Source organism: Gopherus evgoodei, chromosome 12 (genome assembly GCF_007399415.2).
Source record: "Gopherus evgoodei ecotype Sinaloan lineage chromosome 12, rGopEvg1_v1.p, whole genome shotgun sequence".
In the NCBI taxonomy this organism is placed as follows: domain Eukaryota; kingdom Metazoa; phylum Chordata; order Testudines; family Testudinidae; genus Gopherus; species Gopherus evgoodei.
The window spans coordinates 8,503,355-8,526,555 of NC_044333.1; the positions used below are offsets into that span (position 1 = coordinate 8,503,355).

Genomic DNA, 23,201 nt, shown 5'->3' on the forward strand with positions numbered 1-23,201 from the left:
TCCTTAAATGATTTTGTTACTCTTTTATTCATTTTAATTAATTTGCATTGAACAAACATACAGATGAGGTCTCAGAAGCATAAAACACCAACCTCTGTAGAAAATGGCACCTTCAATAGGAGCCCAAGTTGTGACATTTGCTGTTTGAAGCATGTGAATTAGAGGCAGCTTGCAGTTAAACTGGTCTCAGCACAGAGACATTTGGAGGATAAAACCCTCCTGACCCAAATCACACTCCCACACTTCCCTGTTCATTTGATTTCTCCAAGTCAGCCCATCCCAAATCAAACAAGTGAACGTAGCTGTACCCCCCCGCAGGCAGAAGGAATACCATCTGTTTAGGCTGGTACAAGATGATATTGGAGAGATACAGGGTAAGAGTAAGGATTAGACACTACCCGCAGTTACACCCAGACAGTTACAATGATGTCACCAGAGCTGCCTTGGAGCTGTCTCCCCAGTGGTGTTGATGGGATCAATGTGTCTAACAAGTTCCAACCTGTGTAAGCTGCTGCATAATAAATTGGAATAACAATAAGTGTTCTATTGTACAAATCACTCAGTAAATAAAAATTATTTTAAAAAGTCCTGGTCACTTTAGAATTCATTAGCGGTTTTAACTAAATACCACTACCTCTCTTTTTTCATACAATCATATCTGTAAAATAATCCCTATTGAATTCAGCAACACTGGAATGTTAGCTGTGAGTGTACTGTATAGAACCACATGCAATGTTTATTAAATTTCAGAAATACCTCATTTTCTTGGGTAAAGTCAAGAGCATCTTCTCCTGAAGCAAGTAGCGTATGAAGGATCCTTTGTTTCACCTGTTCCCATTCGACCAGCATTGATTCTCGGTGGTACTCTTCAGCCATACCGAAGGTCTATTAGCAAAGAAAAATTAAAGCTAAGGAACACACAGAAACCCCAAACAATCTTTAAAGGACAATATCAATTATAACCACTAATTAGTTCTGCTGTAAGTAAAGCACAGACAGGAATCAAAAGAAAAAAACATTAACTAGTTTAACAAATACTGAGAGAGCCAATGTCCAGCAGTAAATAATTTAGAAGGTATTATCGTTCAGGTTTTTGATGATTCAAACACAAGCAAAGGGCTAGCAAAACAAAGGCATTTTAACACGTCTAGCTCTGTAAAATGAGTGCCTTGCATAAACGAGCCCTGCTCCTGGTTGGAGCCGCTAGGCACTACTGTAATACAAATAACATTAACAGGTTTGCATTCAAAGATGTACATTACTGATGCAACACACAAAGCGATCTGAGGTTCATTCCATCTCTACCAGACACACTACAGGGAACTGGTTGAACTCCCAACTTTCAGCAGCTGGTATCAACTGCAGCTTCTGCTGTCAAAAAGTCTGGAGGAGAAATACAGATGATGTAGTATTTGTCCACAGACCTGCTGTACCAAGAGAGGAAAATATTTCTTCTAAATCTTAACTACAGGTTTAATTTTGTATCAGATTGTCCAATTAAATAGAAGTCTTCAACATCTGCTCCACTTTTAGGTTTAGAGGAGCATTTGGAATTGCCTTGTGTATTCACTTTCTGCATGGAAGGTTTCCAGGTCAAATTTGTTCCATCTACACTGAAAAGACCAGCCTCTCTATTAGGCAACTAGTTTTGGTGGGCTCTTGGGCAGCTCTGTTAAACTAAAGGTTTCACTGTATTATTACTTCACCCCTAAAGAATTTAAGAAGAAAAAACTAGGGAAAAGAGATCAAAATTCGGGATATCTAAGTGGCATAGTATGTGTTTGTACAGTGCCTAGAACAATGGGGCCCTGATCCTGACTAGGGCCTCCGTCTTATAAACAACACACAGAGTGCAGGGACTGTAATCCATCTGCTTGGGGTGGGGGCGGGGGGGAAATCACTGCAGAGGATAACAGAATAACCACTTGGTCTGCTGAAGACCTAGAAGCTGCAAGAAGAGATACTTTAGGACTTAATTGACTCTTCTTGTGGGGTAGGAGGTTGGATTCCAGGACAGAAGTGGCATTGGATTTCAGTGAGCTAGGTTTCAAAGCAAAAACACTTCCCACTTTCTGTTATCTGCTTGCCAGGCTGGGAGTGCCGTGGCAGCATCCCATTCAGGAGTGTAGCTCACAGACGCTGAAGGCAGCCCACCTTAACCTTGACCAGGACAACAGTATGCAACATGGGGCATTGGTTGGCTGCACTAATTTTTTTCCATCTCATTATGGCCCAATGTTAGGATACTGTCATCAATTGGAAAAAACACACATCAGTATATATGACTTCATAAAAGGCCATGGCATTTGACAGCAAAACATTTAATTGTGGTTCCCGCATATAAGCAGATCATGAGATTTGTGTTTCTTCCTTATTGTAAAATATTAAATACTCTTATATAGTCAAGACTGGATCCAGCTAGGCTCCATATTTTCACTGTGGTGTCACTACCTTTATGATTAAACAGAAATACCAATTAGGTTTTAAAACAAGTGTTTGTGTGTATATGGAAACACAGTGCTGCAATATTTTTGCATACAGCTTCAGCGTATATCATTTTTATATAAAAAGAATGTAGCTCTGAACATTTACCCACTAAAAGCAAACCATTTAATAAGGATGCTTTGAATGTTATATATACACAATAGTTAAATCTCATAGCACGATTTCTTGCTGGACTCTGAACACCAGTACTCACTGTATGTATAGAACATCACAACTCATCATATGCACATGTAAATTGAGACATGCTTATAGCAAATTCACTGCATATTGTCCTTTTATGGAAAGTTATCATTTTGGGGGTCTGCTCCCTCCTCAAGACATTTCTTAAGAAGTAAGGATCAGAGTGTTTCTTGGTGTCACAAAGAGGTGTCACAAAGAGGATGACATGCATCTGAGGAAGTGGGTATTCACCCATGAAAGCTCATGCTCCAAAACGTCTGTTAGTCCAAGAGGATGTTGCCACTTTAATAAAGAGGTTCTAACGTTCAATACTCTGTGTTGTGTGTGTCTCAGATCTATTGTCAAACCCATAATGGCTAACCCACTCATTAACAGAATTACCACATTCTCAGAATCAAACTCATTATACTGCAAGGACTTTCTGAAACTACTGTTTCAAAGGCTATGTACACGAAAGCAAATTCTACTCTATTCATAGAGCAAGGAATAAGTAGTACTAGCCATTTGTAATTGTTCCATACACTGTGAAAAGAATCAAAAAGCTCTTAAATTTGGCCTGTTTCTCAAATACAGCATTTAATTTGTAGAAATGTCCTTCAGGATTTTTTTTGTTTGTTTTTTGTTAATACTCCTTTCCAACTTACTCTTTTCCTGGACTCTTCAATGGCTGACAGCAGAGCATTATCTTTTTCATTCTTCAGGAATCCCTATGGAAAGGAGAAATACAGTTTCAGTTGAAAATCAGCCTTACATCAGATGCAAACTGCACTACTCAGCTCTTTCAACTTTAAGAAGTGCTAGAAACTTTCTCCCCAATCCACCCGAGGAGTTTAAAGGTCATTTTATTTCACTCAAGGTACAGTAAGACGCCCATAAAGCTCAATGTGAAAATGAAAATACATTAATCCCGTTTTAATATGCATTAAATCCTAGTGAAGTGTTCAGCTTCTATTCTCTTCTGCGTCCCAGCAACTGCTTCCTCTCGTTCTCCATTTGAGGGAACTGGGGTTAAAGCTCTAGCTAAGATAAGATTGTTGCACCCTAGTAAGTAAAGAAGGTTTGGACTTCACAGCTTCAAGAAAGGGCAGAGTTTTAGAGGCCAACTGGAAAGCATGAATACAAGCTTAAGGAAATTAATTGCAAATGGGTAAAATGACTAAACAGTTGAAAAACACTCTAGAAAAGTTTGCAATCTCTTCCCTCCTTCCCACCTCCCTCTCAGCACATCATAAAAAGGGGATTTTTAAAAAAAACTATTCAGATGATTTTTTACTCATACATGGCTAGTCTAAATTAGCAAAACATGCAAGCCATTGCAGCTAATACCTTGCCTGTACCTGCATGTTATTTTTGTGTTACAACATGTTCTTGCTGATGAAGAGTATTTTAAAGATTTGGGGTGGATCTCACTCATTACCTTCAGAAGCAGGCACTAAGACCAACCAAGATGCAGAATTATTAGAATTACTAGAATTATTAGAGCAGAATTCACATATCTTTATTTTGTAACTTTGCTGCAACGCATCTCCAATTACCAAAACATCCAGGTTTGCTATCCCTGGACTTGGAGTCAACTCATTAGTAAGCCTTAAAAATAAACAAAAAAGCTACCTATCAACTTTCATTTTCCCTAAAAATATCTATTACAATGACTGGTAAAATAGGAATACCTTAAAGCTCTGTGCGTTAATTGAATAAAGCTCTCAGATTAAGAGTTGGGAGTTCAGCATGTTGTACCTTTGATGTTATATGCACTAATCAAAAGAATATGTGGTAGTGGCAGCAGCTAGTGGTCCCAACCAGGAATCTGAGTCCAATTGTGTTATGCACTGCACACACACACCCCAAACAGATGGTCCCTGCCCCACAGATCTTACAGACAATCAGTACCACTCCTTATTCCCATATTAGTGCTGATGGGCTCCTGAGGAGTGCCGAACTTCCTCAACTCTCACTGACTTCCATGGGATAGCACAGCACTCAGTTTCACACGTTTGAGCCCTTAACAGAGGGTATCTGCCATAGGTCCTACACAAGCAAAGCTGTGAGCAATGTGACAGAGTGGAGGACATTTTTATACAATCTTGAGTGCTATGTTTTTTATTTGGGGGGTTGCATTTTAATACAAACATGGCACTGACTCTGGGTGATTAGTCACACACTGGCGCTACAGATCCAGAGCCTTTTACATGTGTGCACACCGTAACAAGTGTATGTATTACCGTCAGACAATTGCTATACAAATCATACATACAGAGGTAACCTGAATGTGAAGCCTTGTTTTTCAGTTCCCCCCAAAATCCAGGCCTGAACCGGTTTAGCAACTACAGAACTCTTTAGCTGACAATAACAGGGTCCCTATTCTCTGTGCGCCAGCCACTTGACGACAACATTACACAGACAGCCTATGCAGGTGATGTAAGTTTTGCCTTTATTGAATGATTTTTTTTAAATAAAATTGAGCACCCAGAAAGGATGAATTTCAAATTCTAAAGATAAATCAAGACAGATGATCCTTGTGTGCTGCCTTTGAACTATAGGGTTGGAGACTAATCACTAAAGCTGTCAGTGACTGCCCTAGTCCCCTACAGACTGGGGCAGGACTGAATCTTTGACTGGCTCCTCTGCTAACACCCCCCCCCCGCCCCAACATCTGTAATCAAGGTAGTTTGCTGGTATCTTCAGGGAGTCATTCCTCGAGCCCTTCTCTCTTAAATTTAAGCACCTTCTGAGCAATAATGCTCATCTTTAACAAGCAGGGCCTTTAGGATATCAAGCTCTTCGTCCAGCATACCTGCCAGGAGGACGCTGATATTACAAAGAATGTCACATGCCTCCTGTGCCATATGTTACTGCTGTTCATTTTTCACAGAGAAAACCCTCCCTCCGAGACCCAGAGCTGGGATGGAAGCTGAAGGTGCTGAGTGTAACCCTAGAGATCCCAGGTCCCTGTGACTCTTGATGAGGTTGCTGTCTATTTCTCCTGTGACGAATGAACTCTCTTCGAGGAGTGGCAGACGGAGCTGTATCATGATGTAATGGAGAAGAATTACGCTCTCCTCACCTCACTGAGTAAAGCTAAACTCTCCTCCTTTCACTGTGAGCTCCGTGAACTCAGATGTCCAGGGCCTGTACTAGAGTCTGCAACTCCCCTGAGAAGAGCCATCAGCGCAGAAGGGAGGAGATCATTGATTTCACAGGGGAAAGCGGTTACTGTGATATGAGCAGAGCCCAGAATATTGTCCCCAAGGGAGGTGAGGTGAGAGATGGGATGACTGCTCATGTACCTGGCTAAGAAATAAGGTGCAATTTTTTTAACGGTGAGGGTAATTAACCAATGGAACAGTTTACCTGAGGATACAGTAGATTCTCTGCCATGAAGTTTTAAAACCAAGACTGAAAGTCTTCTAAAAGATATGCTCTAGCTCAGCCAGAGGTTGTGGGCCTGATGAAGAGTTTGAGCGAAATTCTGTGGCCTGCATTATGCAAACTAGATGGCCATAATGATCCTTTCTGGCTTGGACTATATGGTTCTATTGATTTAAAAACCTGGAACAAACCTCGCAATGCCTGTCCTAAGAAAACAGATTGATTTAAAATGAAGATGTACCTCATGTTAAACTTCAGGTCTGGAACATGACAACCACGGAAGCTAATCATTCTGCTTCTGAAGGGGGAGTTTCCAGCAGCTGCTTTGGAATTAATCCCAGCTACTTAATTCATGCTTTGTTTTAACAAAAATAAGTTCTGGCACTTGTTATAGATGGGTCTGTAACCAGAACTGGCATACATTAAAAATGTAAAGGATGACCAGCTACTACTACTAATTCCTTATATGTTGATTACATTGCCACCTAGTGGCATAAGGTTTTCTGTTTTAAGCACAGATTAATATTTGCATATATCTGCTTTGAGGAAAATTCTCTCTGGAACCAGGGAGGGTGGTAGGATTGGGATGTGAGGGGGGCAGGGGGAGAGAGATGCACTCCATAAATATTAATTCATTTATTTTCACAACACTCCTGTGAGATGAAGGGGAGGCATTATACCAATTTTACAGCTGGGAAAGTGAGGCACACCGATTTTCAGATTAAGTTTTCACTAATTTTATGTGCCAATTTGAGACCCCAAGGACCAGATAATTCAAAGTACATAGCATTACATTATACTTTATATGTGCAAAGCACAGCTCCCAATGATGTCAGTCACAGCTGTGAGTGCCCAGCCTTCTGCAAATCAGACCCCAGCATACCAAGTCAGCGCCATAGAAAAAGAGGAACACACAACTCGTGACAACCTGTGAAACGTTATGTTTAAGTGACTTGACTAGCATCACACAGGAATGTTGTGGCAGAGGCAGATATAGAATCCAGTTCTTGTGGGCAGCATTCAGCTGCCTTAACTATGAGATCATGCTTTGACTTCCTGCAATCCTCTGCCTCAGTCACTACACACCTTCCAACTTCTGCAACAAAAAGAAGCAGGGACCCTAAGGACAACAGACTCCTTCACTACACAACCTTGATTCATCCTCCAGGGCATGTCCATCTAGTGGGCTGAATCAGACAGTGGTCCTCTGGAAAAAATACCATGTGATCATGTAATTCAAGATTATATCACAATGCATACACACAAAGGGGATGATTAAGATTGTTTTTGAGTGCTTGACTTTGCAACCTTAATAATATTCTTTTAACATAGTTTGTGTGTGAACAGTTTCGTGGAATTTTAAAACAAGCAAAATGGAGAACAGAAATTCCATAATGTTGCAAATTTGACACCCACATGGGTTGTCAGCAGAGTTGGAACCTTTAGATCTACTGCAGAGGTCTCTTCCACGTGAGCTAACAGCCTAACTGATACCAGCAATAGGTTCTCTTCTATGAGAGCCAACATTTAAGGGGGATGACACACACTGCCAACAGGTTTCACAGGTATTTGCAGACAGCAGAGGAATAGTAAGACGCTGGAATCTTGGGTTCCATTCCAGACTCTGGAGAAGGGAGCCCTCTAGTGGGTATAGACCTTTTCTGTCCTGTCCCCGTCCTCTATTCCCCACCCTAGCTCTTCATACTATTTTCTCATTCCCCTCACCCTACCAGTCCCAGTTTCCAATACTTGTGTTTGTCATTCCAATCTCAGCCTTTTCCCAGCCAGTCCGTCTCCCTCACCCTCCAATACCAGCCCCTCCCCGGGTCCAGCTTTTGTCCCGTCTGCATCTGTACCAGGTAGCTTCATCCTCCTCCTTCTCACTGCCTGCGTGTGAGCATGGGGATCATGACAGCACAAGAAATATACTCTCCCTGATCTCAGTTCTAATGCCCAGCCCTCAGCAGCCCAGAGCTGCATTTGTAGGGAAAGTCCTGCTCAGTTCCCTGCAGCCAGGGCCAGCTCCAGGGCACAGCACACCAAGTGCGTGCTTGGGGCGGCACGCCGCGGGGGGCACTCTGCCAGTTGCTGGGAGGGTGGCAGGCAGCTCCGGTGGACCTGCCTTAGACACACCTATGGCAGCTCCACCAGAGCCGCGGGACCAGCTCTCCGTCCGCAGAAATGCCTGCGGGAGGTCCATCGGAGCCAGAGGACCAGTGGACCGTCCGCAGAAATGCCTGCGGCAGGTCCACCGGAGCTGCGGGACTGGCGGGCGGCAGAGCGCCCCCCAAGGCATGCCACCGTGCTTGGGGCGGCGAAATTGCTAGAGCCGGCCCTGCCTGCAGCACCAGGCTGCAGAATACCCAGTTCAGGATGGATGGATTCTTCAGGGAATTTAGCTGTGAAGCTCTAACAAGTCTCTACTGAGCATGCACAAATTGCAATTTTTCTAAGGCTCATAACTTGGCCAGCTCTGGGCAAATTTTCATGCAGATGGCAAAAGGCACATCCATGACACCAAGGTCACCACCCTGCCAAATTTCAGGTCCCTGAGATGAGGGCGCTAGATCTATTCAAAGAAAAAGTTGCCAGAATTTTTTAATGTGCCAAACTAATGTATCTTCTCTACTCTCATTCTCAGAAATGGCTGAACCATTTTGGCTGACATTTTCAAAGAAAAACAATGAGCCTAAGGCAGACATATGGCACGGAAAAATTCAGCCCAAATTATTAAAGTTCGGCATGTTTATAAGTTTCTGAAAACAGGGTCTTATAATGGGAAGTGCTGGACTACCTTAATAGTATGCAGTGCTCAGCCCTGCCTATAATAATCCAGCCTCACTTCTGTCCACTTTACAGAGTAATGTAGTTACAGTCTCTGATCAAAAAGGATCTCTAATCCTGCCCTAAAAGTTAACTTGTAAATTAAACATGAGAGCTGGATAAGACTTCAGGGAGGAGACGACATGATCTATTCTAAGGCACGCTGACCACTTTCCTAGGTAAAGTAAGCTCTTCTACCATAATAACTGACAGTAAAATAAGATTTTTCTAGAATTTACAAAAAACAAAAAATAAAACAAGAAACCCTGAACCTTGGTTTGTAAGGCATTATCTTCTAAGGAGGTGGCGTAAGAGGTTATTTTTACAGCTAGAACTCCAAGAAGACATAAAGCTTGACCATCTGTGCCATTTGATTACTCTCTCAAAGCTTGGAATCATTTGATGTCTGTTAGTTTTATTGCCTTCATTGTCTGACAGGAAGGCTGAAATGACTGGAGTCAGCACCTTCCTGCTCACGTTTGAATCCCAGAAAGAAAGAGTTTCAGTAAAAAATTAATTATTGCTGAGAAACGGCAGGTGTCTCTCAGTGGTCTCCTTCGGATAAAGGACTGAAAGTCTCTTTCATTTACTGCAATAAATAAGGTTAGTAGATTCTCACCTAGCTGATGGAAAGATCTTAATTACTTCCACCAAACAGGCCATACTTTTAATACTTGCTCCAGCCCTCCAAGGACGCAAATGTTGCCAGCTCAGTGAACTGGGACCTTTTATGGGATGGCAAAGTTTTCTTTTTCACTGGCATGGGAAGAAAGGAGAAAATAAACTAAACAGTTTGTGACCTTTTTTCCCCTCCCAACTGGGTTAAACCAGTAGCTTTCGGCCAGTTATAGATTCTTAAAATAACTGGATTTTGAGTACACTGAAATTTCTTCAGGTAAACAGTGGGAGAGAAAGTTATATAGTGGGCAACAAAGTCACTCTTCAGTGGTGGCCTCTATATATTGGTGATGGAAGCTCCAGATGAAGCATCTCATTTTATTTATAATTATTTCTATTTGCAGTGGTTTACTTTAGTTAAGAAAGAGTCAGATAACTATTTGAATATATTCCTAGCATTGGTATGCCTTGACATGCTTTACTTTCCAGGATAGCTCAGTCTGGAAACATGTAATATACAGCAAAACTGCCTGGAGGTTACTGAAACAACAAGAGGCCCTACTGTCTATCATTATTGGTTACACCTTTGCTGTTTGTATGACAGATGGGCTCAAAGTAACATGATACGGTGTGGCCATGCCCCTAAAAGTAATTCCGTGCCTCTGCGGAAGATGAGAACTTTCCAGAGTAGCATATGTAGTACTCGGGCTTTGCTCAGGCTCCTCTCATATTTCTGAGATCACACGTCCTTTGGGAGTTTTTGCAGCTCTTTTGAGGGTTTTTTTGTGTTGTGGCTGATATAAGAGCAAAACAAACCCAGTAGACACTCAGAGTTACAAACACTTCGGGAATGCAGGTCGTAACTCTGAAATCTTTGTAGCTCTAAAAAAAACATTTTGGTTTTTCTTTCAAAAGTTTACAACTGAACATTGACTTAATACAGCTTTGAAATTTTAATATGCAAAGAAAAATACTGCTTTTCACCATCTTAATTTACATGAAACAAGCACAGAAACAGTTTCCTTACCTTGTCAAATATTTTTTTTTAAAAACTTTCCTTTTTTTTAGTAGTTTACATTTAACACTGTACAATATTTGCTTTTTAGTTTTTTTGTCTCTACTGCTGCCGGATTGCATACTTCCAGTTCCAAATGAGGTGTGTGATAGATCTGTCAGTTTGTAACTCTGGTGTTCATAACTCTGAAGTTCCACAGTAGGAAGATTCAGCTTGTGCGTAGATTTTGGACGCAGGTACAGATTTTGGCATGCATATGAGATATACTATTTTTTCCAAAGTATCATGGCAGCAATCCTAGGATCTGCTGCCTGAGACTGAAAGACCCAGCAAGCTTTATACAACTGATTTTCCTCTTAGGGAATTTTAGATGGGAGGATTATGATGGTGCAAAAGTAGATACCACTGCCAAGGACCCAATCCAGAAGTCCTTACTCACAACAAGCTCCCACTTAAGTTTGAAAGTAGCATTAGTGGGCACTAGAAGTTGTGTGCAAGTAAGGAGCGGATGGTCAAGTCATAAGTTAGAATGCATAGATAAGTGAAGGAGGAAGGTAGAACAGGGCTAGCCCCACTGTACAGAGCAATGTCTTGAGTATAAATTGTTCAACAAACACGTACCTTGCAAATGAGTTGGTCTTTGTGGAGGGAACATGTCCTTGGCTCAGTGGCAGAACAGATGTTCTCAATGGAGAACCGCAAGGAGACCTACCTCCCTCTTCTACCCTTAAATTAGACAAGATAAAAGCTAGCATTCAATGAGAGGTGAAGGATAAAGTTGGCACTTTAGGGCTTAGCAGAATGGAAAGTTGGCAGAGTTTGAGCAAGGCAGCTGAGCTTGTCAAACTGCAAATAAGCATTAGTTCCCTGTCATTATGTTTATGCTAGGAAATCCTACAGGAATTTCTGAAGTGGGAAGAGATTTCCATTATTGACTGAGCTGGAAAAAAAAAAAGGCAGCAGAGTACACTGGAAATATTCATATTTCCCCACAGTCAGGAATCAGCTACTCAGCATCAAAGGGAGTTAACATGTTGAAGTTTAAGGGGATAAAACGTAAGGGTCAATAATCACTACACAGAATGCTACACTGATAAATTCAAATAGTCTGCTCAAGGGAGATTTATTGCTCTTTTGGCTGCATTCTTAGAGATTGGCAACCAGTTCCCCACCGCCACCATATTTAAGAGCATCATGGGATGGGGGTCATATTTAATTCATTTTAAATTGGAGGTCAGAGAATAACATGCGTTTTGCAGTGGTTAGTATTTCAAACATATTAAGTCATGAAAATGTACCAACTCCAACACAAACACCACTCAATCATTCTGGTCACAGGGATGGTCCTAAAGATACATTACTTGCCTTTTTTTTAAAGCAAAGCAAAACTATGCAATACGCTGCTTCAAGCAAATTGAATTTTGCAAGGCTACTTTAATATATATTTTAATACGTGTTAATTCACTACAGATGAAGAGGACCACAGAAATTACTCCTACAGAAACAAAACACTGTACAGAGAGCTGACATATACCCACAGTAACATATTTTTAGTAGCGGCACAATTTCTTGCTGGGTAGTTATGCATAGAACTAACTGCTCGAACTCAGCAGGGGGCAGCATACGTTGCAAAACTAAAAAAGGGGTATCTGCCATTTGCCAAAAAGGCTGTTCAAGGATGCTGCATGCTGTTTTCAAGCCGCAGGTTGCAACTTTAGCTTTAAAACGTGGCATCAGGTGGAGCGGGACCTCTCTGCCCTTCTGTCAGGGTATCATTGATGTAGTGCTCAATTTTAAATGCAGCCTTTAATCTCTGTGTTACACAGTGAGCCTACGGCAAATATTTACAAGCAAATTGCTCCATGCTGTAGATTAGTGCCTGCAGTGAGACATCTTTGTTAGGACTGTTTTAACCACTTTAGACAATCTGATCTGTGCTAGAAACAGTTTTCAGATGCAGCTATGCTGGGTTCTGTTGCAGTAATGTCATTACTACTTTTAGCTACAGCAGGGAAAGCTCTTGAAACTGCTGAAAAAGAATAGTTTCTCTTGAAGTTTGCCGATTCTCTTGATGTCTTTGCCACTAGAGTAGGGCAGATGGTGCATGATCTTTGGCTCTTGATGAAACCATTTGGATCTGACAAATGGAGACGTGAAATGTTCTCCCCTGACAGACATAATGCCTCAAAGGTAAAGATAAGAAATATGAATTGGCATCATCTTGATAGGAGTGGAGGAGCTACGAGAAAAGGCTCCTTCTATGGTCTATTCTGCTAATGCTTACTAACTTTGTGCCTTCTATCAATTACAGGTACAAATCATGGAATGCCTCTACTGGCTTTTTAAATACACGCAACAAGTGCGCCCACAAATCAGGTAGATCAGACATCTGTTGCCTATCACCGTTCCTGCAGTTGCACCTACAACACCAGAGACTAGTTTTTGAAAATTTGGCCCACAAAGTCTACAGCGGGTATAAGATAGGATAGGAGATCACCATATGGGGATTGATACAGTGAGGCAGGATTGCTGAAAACACTCTCAAGTTCCATCGCCCCGAGAGTCAGAGTAAAACTCCACAACTCACAACTCTGCACATAGGACAGCTCTAGGAATTTTACACACATGCAGGCGTGTCCACTGCTAGCAACAAGGTCACTGAACAAATAGTTACTCGTAAAGACTATAAAGAAATGAAAGACCAGGGGGAAAGGGATTACACTTAGACTAACTGTTTCACACAGATTGACAATGGCGAACTACAGTACACTGGATTTAGAAGAGGCAGGTAATGACCACATTTTCAGGGAGGATGGACCAATTCAATCATACTTCTCATTCTTGGTAATTTTCAAAGAAATCAGAATTGGAAAAGAAATGTAAGTCCACATGTCAAATAGACAAAGTAGACAAGGTTGAGTGACTAAGAGGGCAGCAAAAGAAGGTTTACAATGGCCGCAAGGCACACAGCAACTGGACTCACTAGGCTGAGTAATGTCAACTGTCTGTCAGCTAACAGACTAACTATATTTCACACTCTTCTACCACCTTCCATCTCCAGAAGGATCTCAAAGTGATGGTCCATCATTAATCTTTACATTACCTTTGTGAAGGAGATAAGTGTGTATTGGCAGAGCCAGGATTAGAACCCACAGCTCCTAACTCCCAGTCCTGTGCTTTAGCCACTAGACGAACTTTCAGCACAGATACGCACTTAATATTCTCTACTGATATTAAACAACTCCACTGTGCCATATGCGACAAATGCTGGTTCTCCAAAATATATTTGCTGCACAGAGCCACCTAGGAAAGTGAAAAGTGTACACAGTGAATATAAATAGCATTTACCATCTACATACCCTGCTGGTACATAGTGTCAGTCACTTACACTGGAGTCACAAAATATAACTATATTCCTGCTATGCAGTGATGCTCATGCTGATTATTTCTGAGCAGAGATCATCACTATTGGCATAGGAAAATGAGTCTCAGCTTGATTTTGGTTTCTTCTAATTCAATATCATTTTGTATGGTGTACTCTTTTGCTCTATTGCAACCTCCTACTCTATCACATTAAATGATATTTACAATTTGCTTCATTCCCTAACAACACATGGAAATCCACAGAAATGTTTCAATTCACATTGTTTTGTAGTCTTATTTTACCGACATCACAGGAGTTTGTGAGGTTTTAATAATCCCAAACCTAATTATAAAATTGAACACATTTTTAATCTTAAAAAGGGACTATCAGGTTTAAAAAAATCATATTGTTAACAAAACATACCCTTACCTGTATTATTACTTGTAACACACTCAAACTGAAATTTTTAAAATCTTTTTTTTTTTAAATATTTCTGCTGTTTTTTCCCACTTCATGACAATGAAATCAGAACAGTCAGTTTCACTTTTGTGTACCAGCCAATTTTGCTTTCGGGTTCTAAGACACCTTCCCAACATTGACGTGGTTGAAATGCAGACAGCATAGGGGAATGTGTAGTTAAAAGACTGTTTCTATAGGAATTTTTTTTTGAGTCACAAACATTTCTATTGGTTAGATTTTGTATGATGCTACTTTTATAAAACCTACATGTGGGGCAAATTGCCTGAGACTGTGCCTCTTTAAATGATAGATTGCAGGAAATGCTGCAGAATCCCTCTGTGTGCATCAGCTTTTACGACAGTCACTGACATGATATGCACAAGTATTATAAGCATTAACCTCCCTTCTCCTATTCCTCCCCTCTCCACTGTTAGATATCCTCATGCTCTCACTTTCTGTGTCATGTCTACAATTACACCATAAGCACTTTGGCATTGGGGACTAAGTCTTATTTTATTTTGAAGCACCCGACAGACTCTGTTCACTATATAAATAATAAACAAGATGTAACCTTACTAAGAACCCTGATCTATTTAGATATCATGGCAAAGAAGGGAGAAAAGGGAAGAGAAAGAAGGCAGTCACCTTTCCAGATGGAAAGTTCAAAAGCTAAACAAGAGAACCCAAGTGACTGATCTCTTGTACATTGTTTAAGATAGTGTAATAGTTGGTCATTCTGTTCATCCCAAATGTGCTAGCTCAGCTTGCTAACAACACTGGTACAATATACTCAAAAACAAGAATAAAAATAATTGCATCCACAACTCCCATTAGAATTAGTGAAAGCAAACAATTATAATTTGACATTTTGGTTAAAGGGCAACATTGTATTTATAGCATTGCTCACAATACAATTCTTTGAAATGAGGGATAGACCCACCCTGATAGATTGGTTGAGCATAAGAGACTGATTCATCCAAAGCAATTTGGCACAAGATGTTTCACCATTAGCAATGGCATCCGCTCTAGACAGAAGTGAATGAACCATACACACCAGAAGTTGAGGTGGTGACTAATCTTATCAAACCACAATCCTAGATAATTCTCCCATTTTATAATCTACTAGGCCATGTCTACATCTAAAATTTTGCAGCGCTGGTTGTTACAGCTGTATTAGTACAGCTGTATAGGGCCAGCGCTGCAGAGTGGCCACACTTACAGCAACCAGCGCTGCAAGTGGTGTTAGATGTGGCCACACTGCAGCGCTGTTGGGCGGCTTCAAGGGGGGTTCCGGGACCGAGATAGCAAACCGGGAAAGGAAACCAGCTTCGCCGCGGTTTGCTCTCTCGGTCCCGGAGCCAGCCAGCAAACCGCAGGGAAGGAGACCTGCTTGCTCGGGGTTCCGGGACCGAGAGAGCAAACCGGGAACGCCGCGGTTTGCTCTCTCGGTCCCGGAGCCAGCCAGCAAACCGCGGGGAAGGAGACCTGCTTGCTCGGGGTTCCGGGACCGAGAGAGCAAACCGGGAACGCCGCGGTTTGCTCTCTCGGTCCCGGAGCCAGCCAGCAAACCGCGGGGAAGGAGACCTGCTTGCTCGGGGTTCCGGGACCGAGAGAGCAAACCGGGAAAGGAAACCAGCTTCGCCGCGGTTTGCTCTCTCGGTCCCGGAACCCCGAGCAAGCAGGTCTCCTTCCCCGCGGTTTGCTGGCTGGCTCCGGGACCGAGAGAGCAAACCGCGGCGTTCCCGGTTTGCTCTCTCGGTCCCGGAACCCCGAGCAAGCAGGTCTCCTTCCCCGCGGTTTGCTGGCTGGCTCCGGGACCGAGAGAGCAAACCGCGGCGTTCCCGGTTTGCTCTCTCGGTCCCGGAACCCCGAGCAAGCAGGTCTCCTTCCCCGCGGTTTGCTGGCTGGCTCCGGGACCGAGAGAGCAAACCGCGGCGTTCCCGGTTTGCTCTCTCGGTCCCGGAACCCCGAGCAAGCAGGTCTCCTTCCCTGCGGTTTGCTGGCTGGCTCCGGGACCGAGAGAGCAAACCGGGAAAGGAAACCAGCTTGATTACCAGAGGCTTCCTCCTTCCACGGAGGTCAAGAAAAGCGCTGGTGAGTGTCTACATTGCATTACCAGCGCTGGATCACCAGCGCTGGATCCTCTACACCCGAGACAAAACGGGAGTACGGCCAGCGCTGCAAACAGGGAGTTGCAGCGCTGGTGATGCCCTGCAGATGTGGACACTCTCAAAGTTGCAGCGCTGTAACTCCCTCACCAGTGCTGCAACTTTCTGATGTAGACAAGCCCCTAGTGAATGTCTTTTATTCCGTTTTCAACAACATTTTTAAATGCAGAGAATGAGTCTGCTCTGGGATTTTGTTCAGAACCATCAATAGGAGCTATTGTATCTCTCGTTTTAAAAATGCACCCGTGTTAGCATCCTGATAAAAAAAAATGGTACAAATAATGAAATAGTATTGCAAATCTACAAAAGTGTGTATGCATCATAGTACCTAGAATCAAAATAAAACACTGTACTTCGGCTGTTCTTAGGAAACAGCAGTTTTGCCTGAAATACACAAAATTATCATGTATTTCTCTCTAAAGGCTTTGGGATCCAAAGTGCTGTCTTCTACAAACAGCAATAAGGAAGCAATGTAATGTAATACAGAAAGATCATTTCAGATCATCTACTCTGGTAAGCTACTATTCCAGCTTCTTCCAACACCATTCCTTTAAATGGAACACGGGGGTTAAATTAAGATCAAAATGACTCAGTGTTCTTGCCTGGTCTTAAAAAGTGCCAGTCATAACTAGCACCACAGGGTAACACTTGCCACTCAAGACATCTCTTCCTCAAACCAAGCCGAGGAACGCCCTGAATCAGGCCACCAAAACTCATTTTACCAATGACGCCATTTTATTACTACATCTGCTGCCATTTTAGTGCCGTAGTTACCACACAATTTTCCAGAAAACGAAGCTGTGTGCTCTTTCCTCTAGCATGAAACTATGCTCAGATAATCTGGTGACAAGCACAATTTGTACTTTTTCCTTTTTAATTGCCGCTAGGGCCATGTTCTTGCATCTAAAGGGCAGGAAAGCTCAACTCTGTTACCCCAGAGGACCACACCTCAATTCTCTGCACTGATGGGCTGGGTCAGGAGCCTTGAGAGATGGTTTGAACTGAGAAACCAGTCACTGGAAATCTGTCAGCACCAAAGGACAGACTTATAAATGTAGGGGAACAGAGGGAGTGTGCAGCCGCCATGCAGGCAGACAAATTTCCCTCCAGGTTCCATTAAGAATCCTTAGACAAAATGGGCGTGCAAGGAAAACGAAACAAGGCACAGAGGAGATAAGCACTCGATCTATTAACAATATCTATGACAGTCTTATTCAGCACTATCATTAACGCGTCATCAGACACAAGAAGTCACTGAAACTGCAGATAGAAAACTAGTTTCTTTCGAAAATATAGTTAGAATTCGAGTGCTAACCTGCCAATTTGATTAATAAAAGATTGACCACTCTTAGATTATTACATGTCTCTCCTGGAACACTGTCAAGAGAAACAGTGTATTAGACAAACAGTCCGTTAATTAACACTTAATCAATCCCCTCCACGCCATTTCCCACATTTTAATGCAATCCTTCCTTCGTTCTTAGCCCCTGCCACTCAGTACCTCTGCTATAGAGGCTGTATTCTTCTATGATGAGCTGCCTGTTTTACTTTAGCATACGAAGCCTACCGCTGCTGTACAATACATGTGTGTGTGCAGCTTTTTAGAAACTGATCAGTATTTGCATACATATTCTTCCACAGTTTTAGGGATATAAAAAAAGTTACATCTTAAAATTAAACTAAATATTTTATGTAAAATCTAGTGGAAAGATCTGTATTCTCTCCCACTCTTGCCCCTTTATCTAGCTAGCTTAATGCTTTGAGTTTGACACACTTCCCACTCTCCAACCAAATCATATGCAAGGATTCTAAACACCATGCTCTCAATGTGTTACAGCAATCCACATGTACCTGTTTTCTGCACAATCCTTGCGAGTACTAGTAACCTCTCTTCTTGAATAAAAAGGTCGAAGTGAGAGCCTTCCACCATCTATCCATATTTTAAGCGCCCATTGCTTGTGCGCAGCAACACCCATTGACAGAGGGACAACGCCTGGTTCAGAGAGACCTTGAAATACTGCCAGCATTGTAAATATGATAACCACATTAAAGCAGCATGCCAATACAGAATCAGAGCACAGACGGGTTTCAGTTATTGCAGCACTTTCACAATGCTATTTACTGCAACATTTTTACAGTAATTTGAAACTAAACAACCCCACATGCAAAAGAAAACCTTACAAAAGTTAAATCCACTTTATTTTGCTCGTACACCGATAAGCTGGATAAAGCTACAAAAAAAGAGGCAAGGTTATATTTATTTCAGTTTCAAGAACTACAAGCGTTCTATAGCACAATTTATACAAAACTGTGTTTTGAAACAATCAACAGTTCTGAAGTTATGCACTCTTAAATAAGCATTTAGGAAACATTAGTAAAATCATCCAGACAAGTCAGAAAATAAACCGGGACCAGTTCGTCCATTATTCCAAAATATTTTAAATAATCAGAGATACTCGGTTAACACTCTAAGTAATTCCAACATGGCAGCATTTCCCTCGGAAAATACAGAAATCCTCTTTCCATAGTGGAGACAAAGCTATTTTGAGGAAGGAAATTAAAATGTACCACAATATCTTTAAATACTAAATTTAAGCATCTCGTAGCCTTTAAAAAATGATGTTTTCATACCACATTACCGATACATTCCATAAGCTAATCATTTACATTATTTATGAAAGATTAAATTGCTGATCATTACAAGAAAAAAAATACAGACGTCAGTAAGAATAAGCCTGTTATAATTATACAATTATTATTTGAATGGTTATATATTACAATGCATGGTGATGAAAGCATATCTTTAATCATTTCCTACTGCAATCATTCATACATTTTAATGAAAATGTTATTTATTTTCAAATCTACTTTACCTATGTATGGTATATGCCTGTGGTTTAAACTTTTTATACTTAGACCATTACACCAGTCTGGTAAGTACACACTGTAGACAAAAGGCTTCCATTTTTCTCCCGATTATACTCCACCCTTGCTAAGGAACTCTCCTGATGTACAAGCATTATTTGTGTGTTACACTAACAAGGCACATCAGCTTTAGGACTTTAATGCAAACAATATGTCAACTCTGGCTGCCGCCACTAGATTTCAGACAGAGTTCTATTATAACAGAGCTAGTGCTAATTGTTTAAAACGGTGCCTTCGATATTTTCCATACATTAATTTACAAAGCTCAGTTGAACTCTGGCTCCCACCCACTTCAGACAAAGGAAAATAATTTGCAACACTGTACCAACTGCAAGGATAATTGAACCATCTCCCACACAGGGTCAGTGGTGATGGCTTCCTCCATCTTTTCACACATGCAAATCACACATTTCCATTGTCTTATCTAAGGAGTCCATTTCTTGTTTCTGGGGTGAGACTTCCTTAAAACAAAGTCATCTTGCTTAGACATAGAACTTTTTGGTCAAGCAAGGTCAGTCCTTCAACATTTCTCCTTGCAGAACAGTTCACACATTTCACACTTAACAATAGAAAGGATGCTGGACATGTCATGTTATACACCTTGATACTCAGAGATGAATCTCCAAAGTGGGCTAATAATTCTCTATTGCCTTTACTTTGTAAGCACAGTTATGGTCCCAACATGGCACATTTGATTAATCCACTTTTCACTGTGAAGGATGAATACAGCCTAAGCAAGGAAGCGCTATACTTTCGTTTCCCATTCCAAAGACAGGCAGACAGTTGCTAATTAGCATGCTGTTTGAGAGTCTGTGGATTTTAGAGTAACAATCAGCTGATAGTCACCCAACTAATCCAGGCCCCTAAGATATATATACACACACATAATATATAAATTTTTGTTCCCTGAGTGGTTTCTATTCCAATGATTTTGGAAGTTTAACCCTGTTCTCCCAAACCCTATTACCTGAAGGGGAGGAGTGAATCTAAAATTGAGAGAATCTATGTTAGTTTCTTTATGTTCTTCAGTTAAATAACTAGCACAAAGACAATATTGCCAAGTATTTTACTTGGCTACTGAAAATGGGAAATATTTTGTATTAGAGCCTCTTTAAATGATTGTAATTTCTATGCCAGATTTGAAACCTTTCCCCAAAATAAGGTTTAATGTGTCTTCTAAATAAATCAGTAGTGCATATGTAGAAACAGAGGTGATCTAGCAAGTTTTCCATAATTGATGTGTATATATGTATTTTTCTACCATGGTGATAACTTAGGAAGCCATATTATAAACAATGTCTTATCTTTTTAAAAATACTTTGGCAGATGTTTCATCTTGTCGGTGAGAAAAACAGTAACAAACATATGCAAGAAGTTATACTACTATATTTCTGATTAAATTCAAACAAAAGCTGCAATGTCAAAGAGAATCTTTAAAAGGCAACAATCAAGATCCAAAAGCCGACACCACTCTGCCCCACCCTAGAGCTGATCTAAAGGATACTACAAGACAAGAAAGGTATAGATCTTAAGGATTCTCTTTGATTAGAAGGCTAGTCCTCCGAAATGATCCACCTGTTCACAATTCCTCACCTACAAATTTTAAACAAACTATGGCAACATCCACAAGAAAAATTATGATACGAAACCTTAAAAAAAACTGTCAGCCTATTAAACAGTAAGTTTTTAAACCTTAATTTTTATATATATTTTAAATATAGACAATCCTACCTGTAGATCACAGAACCGAGGAGTTACAAACCTGTTAACACTGGCTGTGGCTGCAATACTTCAAATGCCTAAAATATGGGCTTATACAGCTGTCTCTTTCTGTATTAATGCTCAAGTTTTTTCATCTTAAAAAAAAAAAACCTGCAAGTCCTGAAATGGCTGAGATAGCGAAGAGTCCAGCAAGACAATGAGAAAGCAGCTGCCTCAACCGCTGTATACCACTGCCCATAAAGCATCTATATAATTTTTCAGTGGTGCTTTATTCAAATTCTAAGGAAAGCATCAGTCTGAAACCAGTAACTGATGGGAGTAGCAGTTTATAGGTTACAGAAGGATATTTTATTGTTAATGGACTGTACCATGTAAGATTTAAGACGGGGGAGGAACAATATCCAGGCAAGGGGAAAGATTCTAATGTTTTCTTTTTCCCCCCAAGCCACTGCAATTACTCTGATGTGAATTTTTGATGACTTCCGACATCTTGCATGGTTAATAATCGTTTCAGCTGTCATGTTTAGTTAATGTGGAAAATGCATTTGCTGCATTGTGATGCAGTGCTGAGGCCACAGATTGTAACACCAGTTGTGAAGCTATTCCCTTAACTGAGCAGCATGAATTTGCACATACCATGAGGCTGAAAAAAGTGGTAGTTAGATTTTATACAGAGAGCTTCTGCCATTTTAGACTTGCAGAATATGTTGAAACAACATATTTTGTTCATTTAATTGAACAGTGTACTAACTGGTGTCATTTTTTTTTAATTAAAAAGAGCCTTGAGTCTCTATTGTTTTTTTCTGTTTGGGTTATTTGGTGGTTAAAGATTTAGATACTGTTTAAATTAACCTTTGGACTTAATTGTAGCTTTGAGCAGAGGTTATTGAATTGAGGGCATATACAGCCCAACAAAGCTGTCAGCGACATGAAAATGAAGACCCTTTAACAACATACATTTAGCTTAACTACCATTTTTCCACATATTTAAATATATAATATTGTTATGATGAATCTGAAGGATAAAACATGCTGCTTATAGAAGGTGATTTTTTTTAAAGTATTACTCTTTCACATACACCTTAAACATCCAATGAAAAGTAAAAGGTTATGTAAAATCTCAATGTGCCTTTCATTGTCACCAATAGAAATTCAATGCTGCAAGCAATCATGCAATTACAGGAAGGGATGTAAAACAGCAGAGATGAAACCATGTTAAGAGCCAGTCACTCGATGATTAAAGTCAGGCCAGTATATTCCAGCAGTCAGGTGATGGTGCCATCATTACAGTGCAGAAAGCCATAGAAAAATCGAGAAAGGAACCACCTCCATCTTAAAGAAAAAAAATCAGAAGCACCAAAGAACTAAGGAATGTATTTGTTGATCTCCAAAACACACCACCATGATGAAGTGCTTTACAATTTGTGAGCGTACCGTTATCAGACGGCTAGATGCACACTCAAACTGCACATTTGACACACACAACCCATAATGATTCAGCTCCCTCCACCATTAACAATTTGTGGGTGCACAGAACTCTGAATTTTCAAGCTTTTCAACATAACCCTGCTCTAATCACACTTCACCATGCAGAAATTTTGCCAACCAAATGCAAACTTCATATTTGCTCACAAAAAATCCGAGACTCTCGGGCATCTGAGCTTTATTTTTTTTTTTTGGAAGTATGAAGAACTAACAAAGCACCATTTTAATGCACGTTAACGCCAAGTTCATACGCAGCGCCGACATCAACATCAAACCAATTCACTATTTCCATTGTTTTATTAATGAAAAACAACCCTCATTGAGCAACAGAGTGTTAACAAAAACAGCAGCACCAGAGAGATGTACAGTTTATTTCTAGGCAGCGAAGAAAACTGGATCTCTGAATTAACACTGTACTATCTGTTTTGGTGGCTATGTCACTTAATAGCCACTATATTTGCAGAATGTGCTTTGTGAGTCAGACTTATCAATTTGAGAGGTAACACTGGGCACCTGTAAGGCTAACTCAGAGGCTTCACAGTATAGGGAACTTCACAGGTGGCCAAGC

At 40.9% G+C, this 23,201-nt stretch overlaps 1 protein-coding gene across 7 annotated transcripts in view; it reads right to left on the reverse strand.

The window, feature by feature from the left end:
- NUP93 (nucleoporin 93) overlaps positions 1-23,201 on the reverse strand; it is a 131,098-nt gene that overhangs the window by 42,702 nt on the left and 65,195 nt on the right. For 5 of the 7 annotated variants that reach the window (XM_030581329.1, XM_030581330.1, XM_030581332.1 and 2 more), the window contains 2 exons: positions 3,330-3,392; positions 757-885 (listed from right to left, as the gene is read on the reverse strand). In XM_030581329.1, coding sequence (XP_030437189.1) covers positions 757-885; positions 3,330-3,392 — 192 coding nt within the window. The other 2 variants (XM_030581334.1, XM_030581335.1) reach the window with 2 other exon arrangements.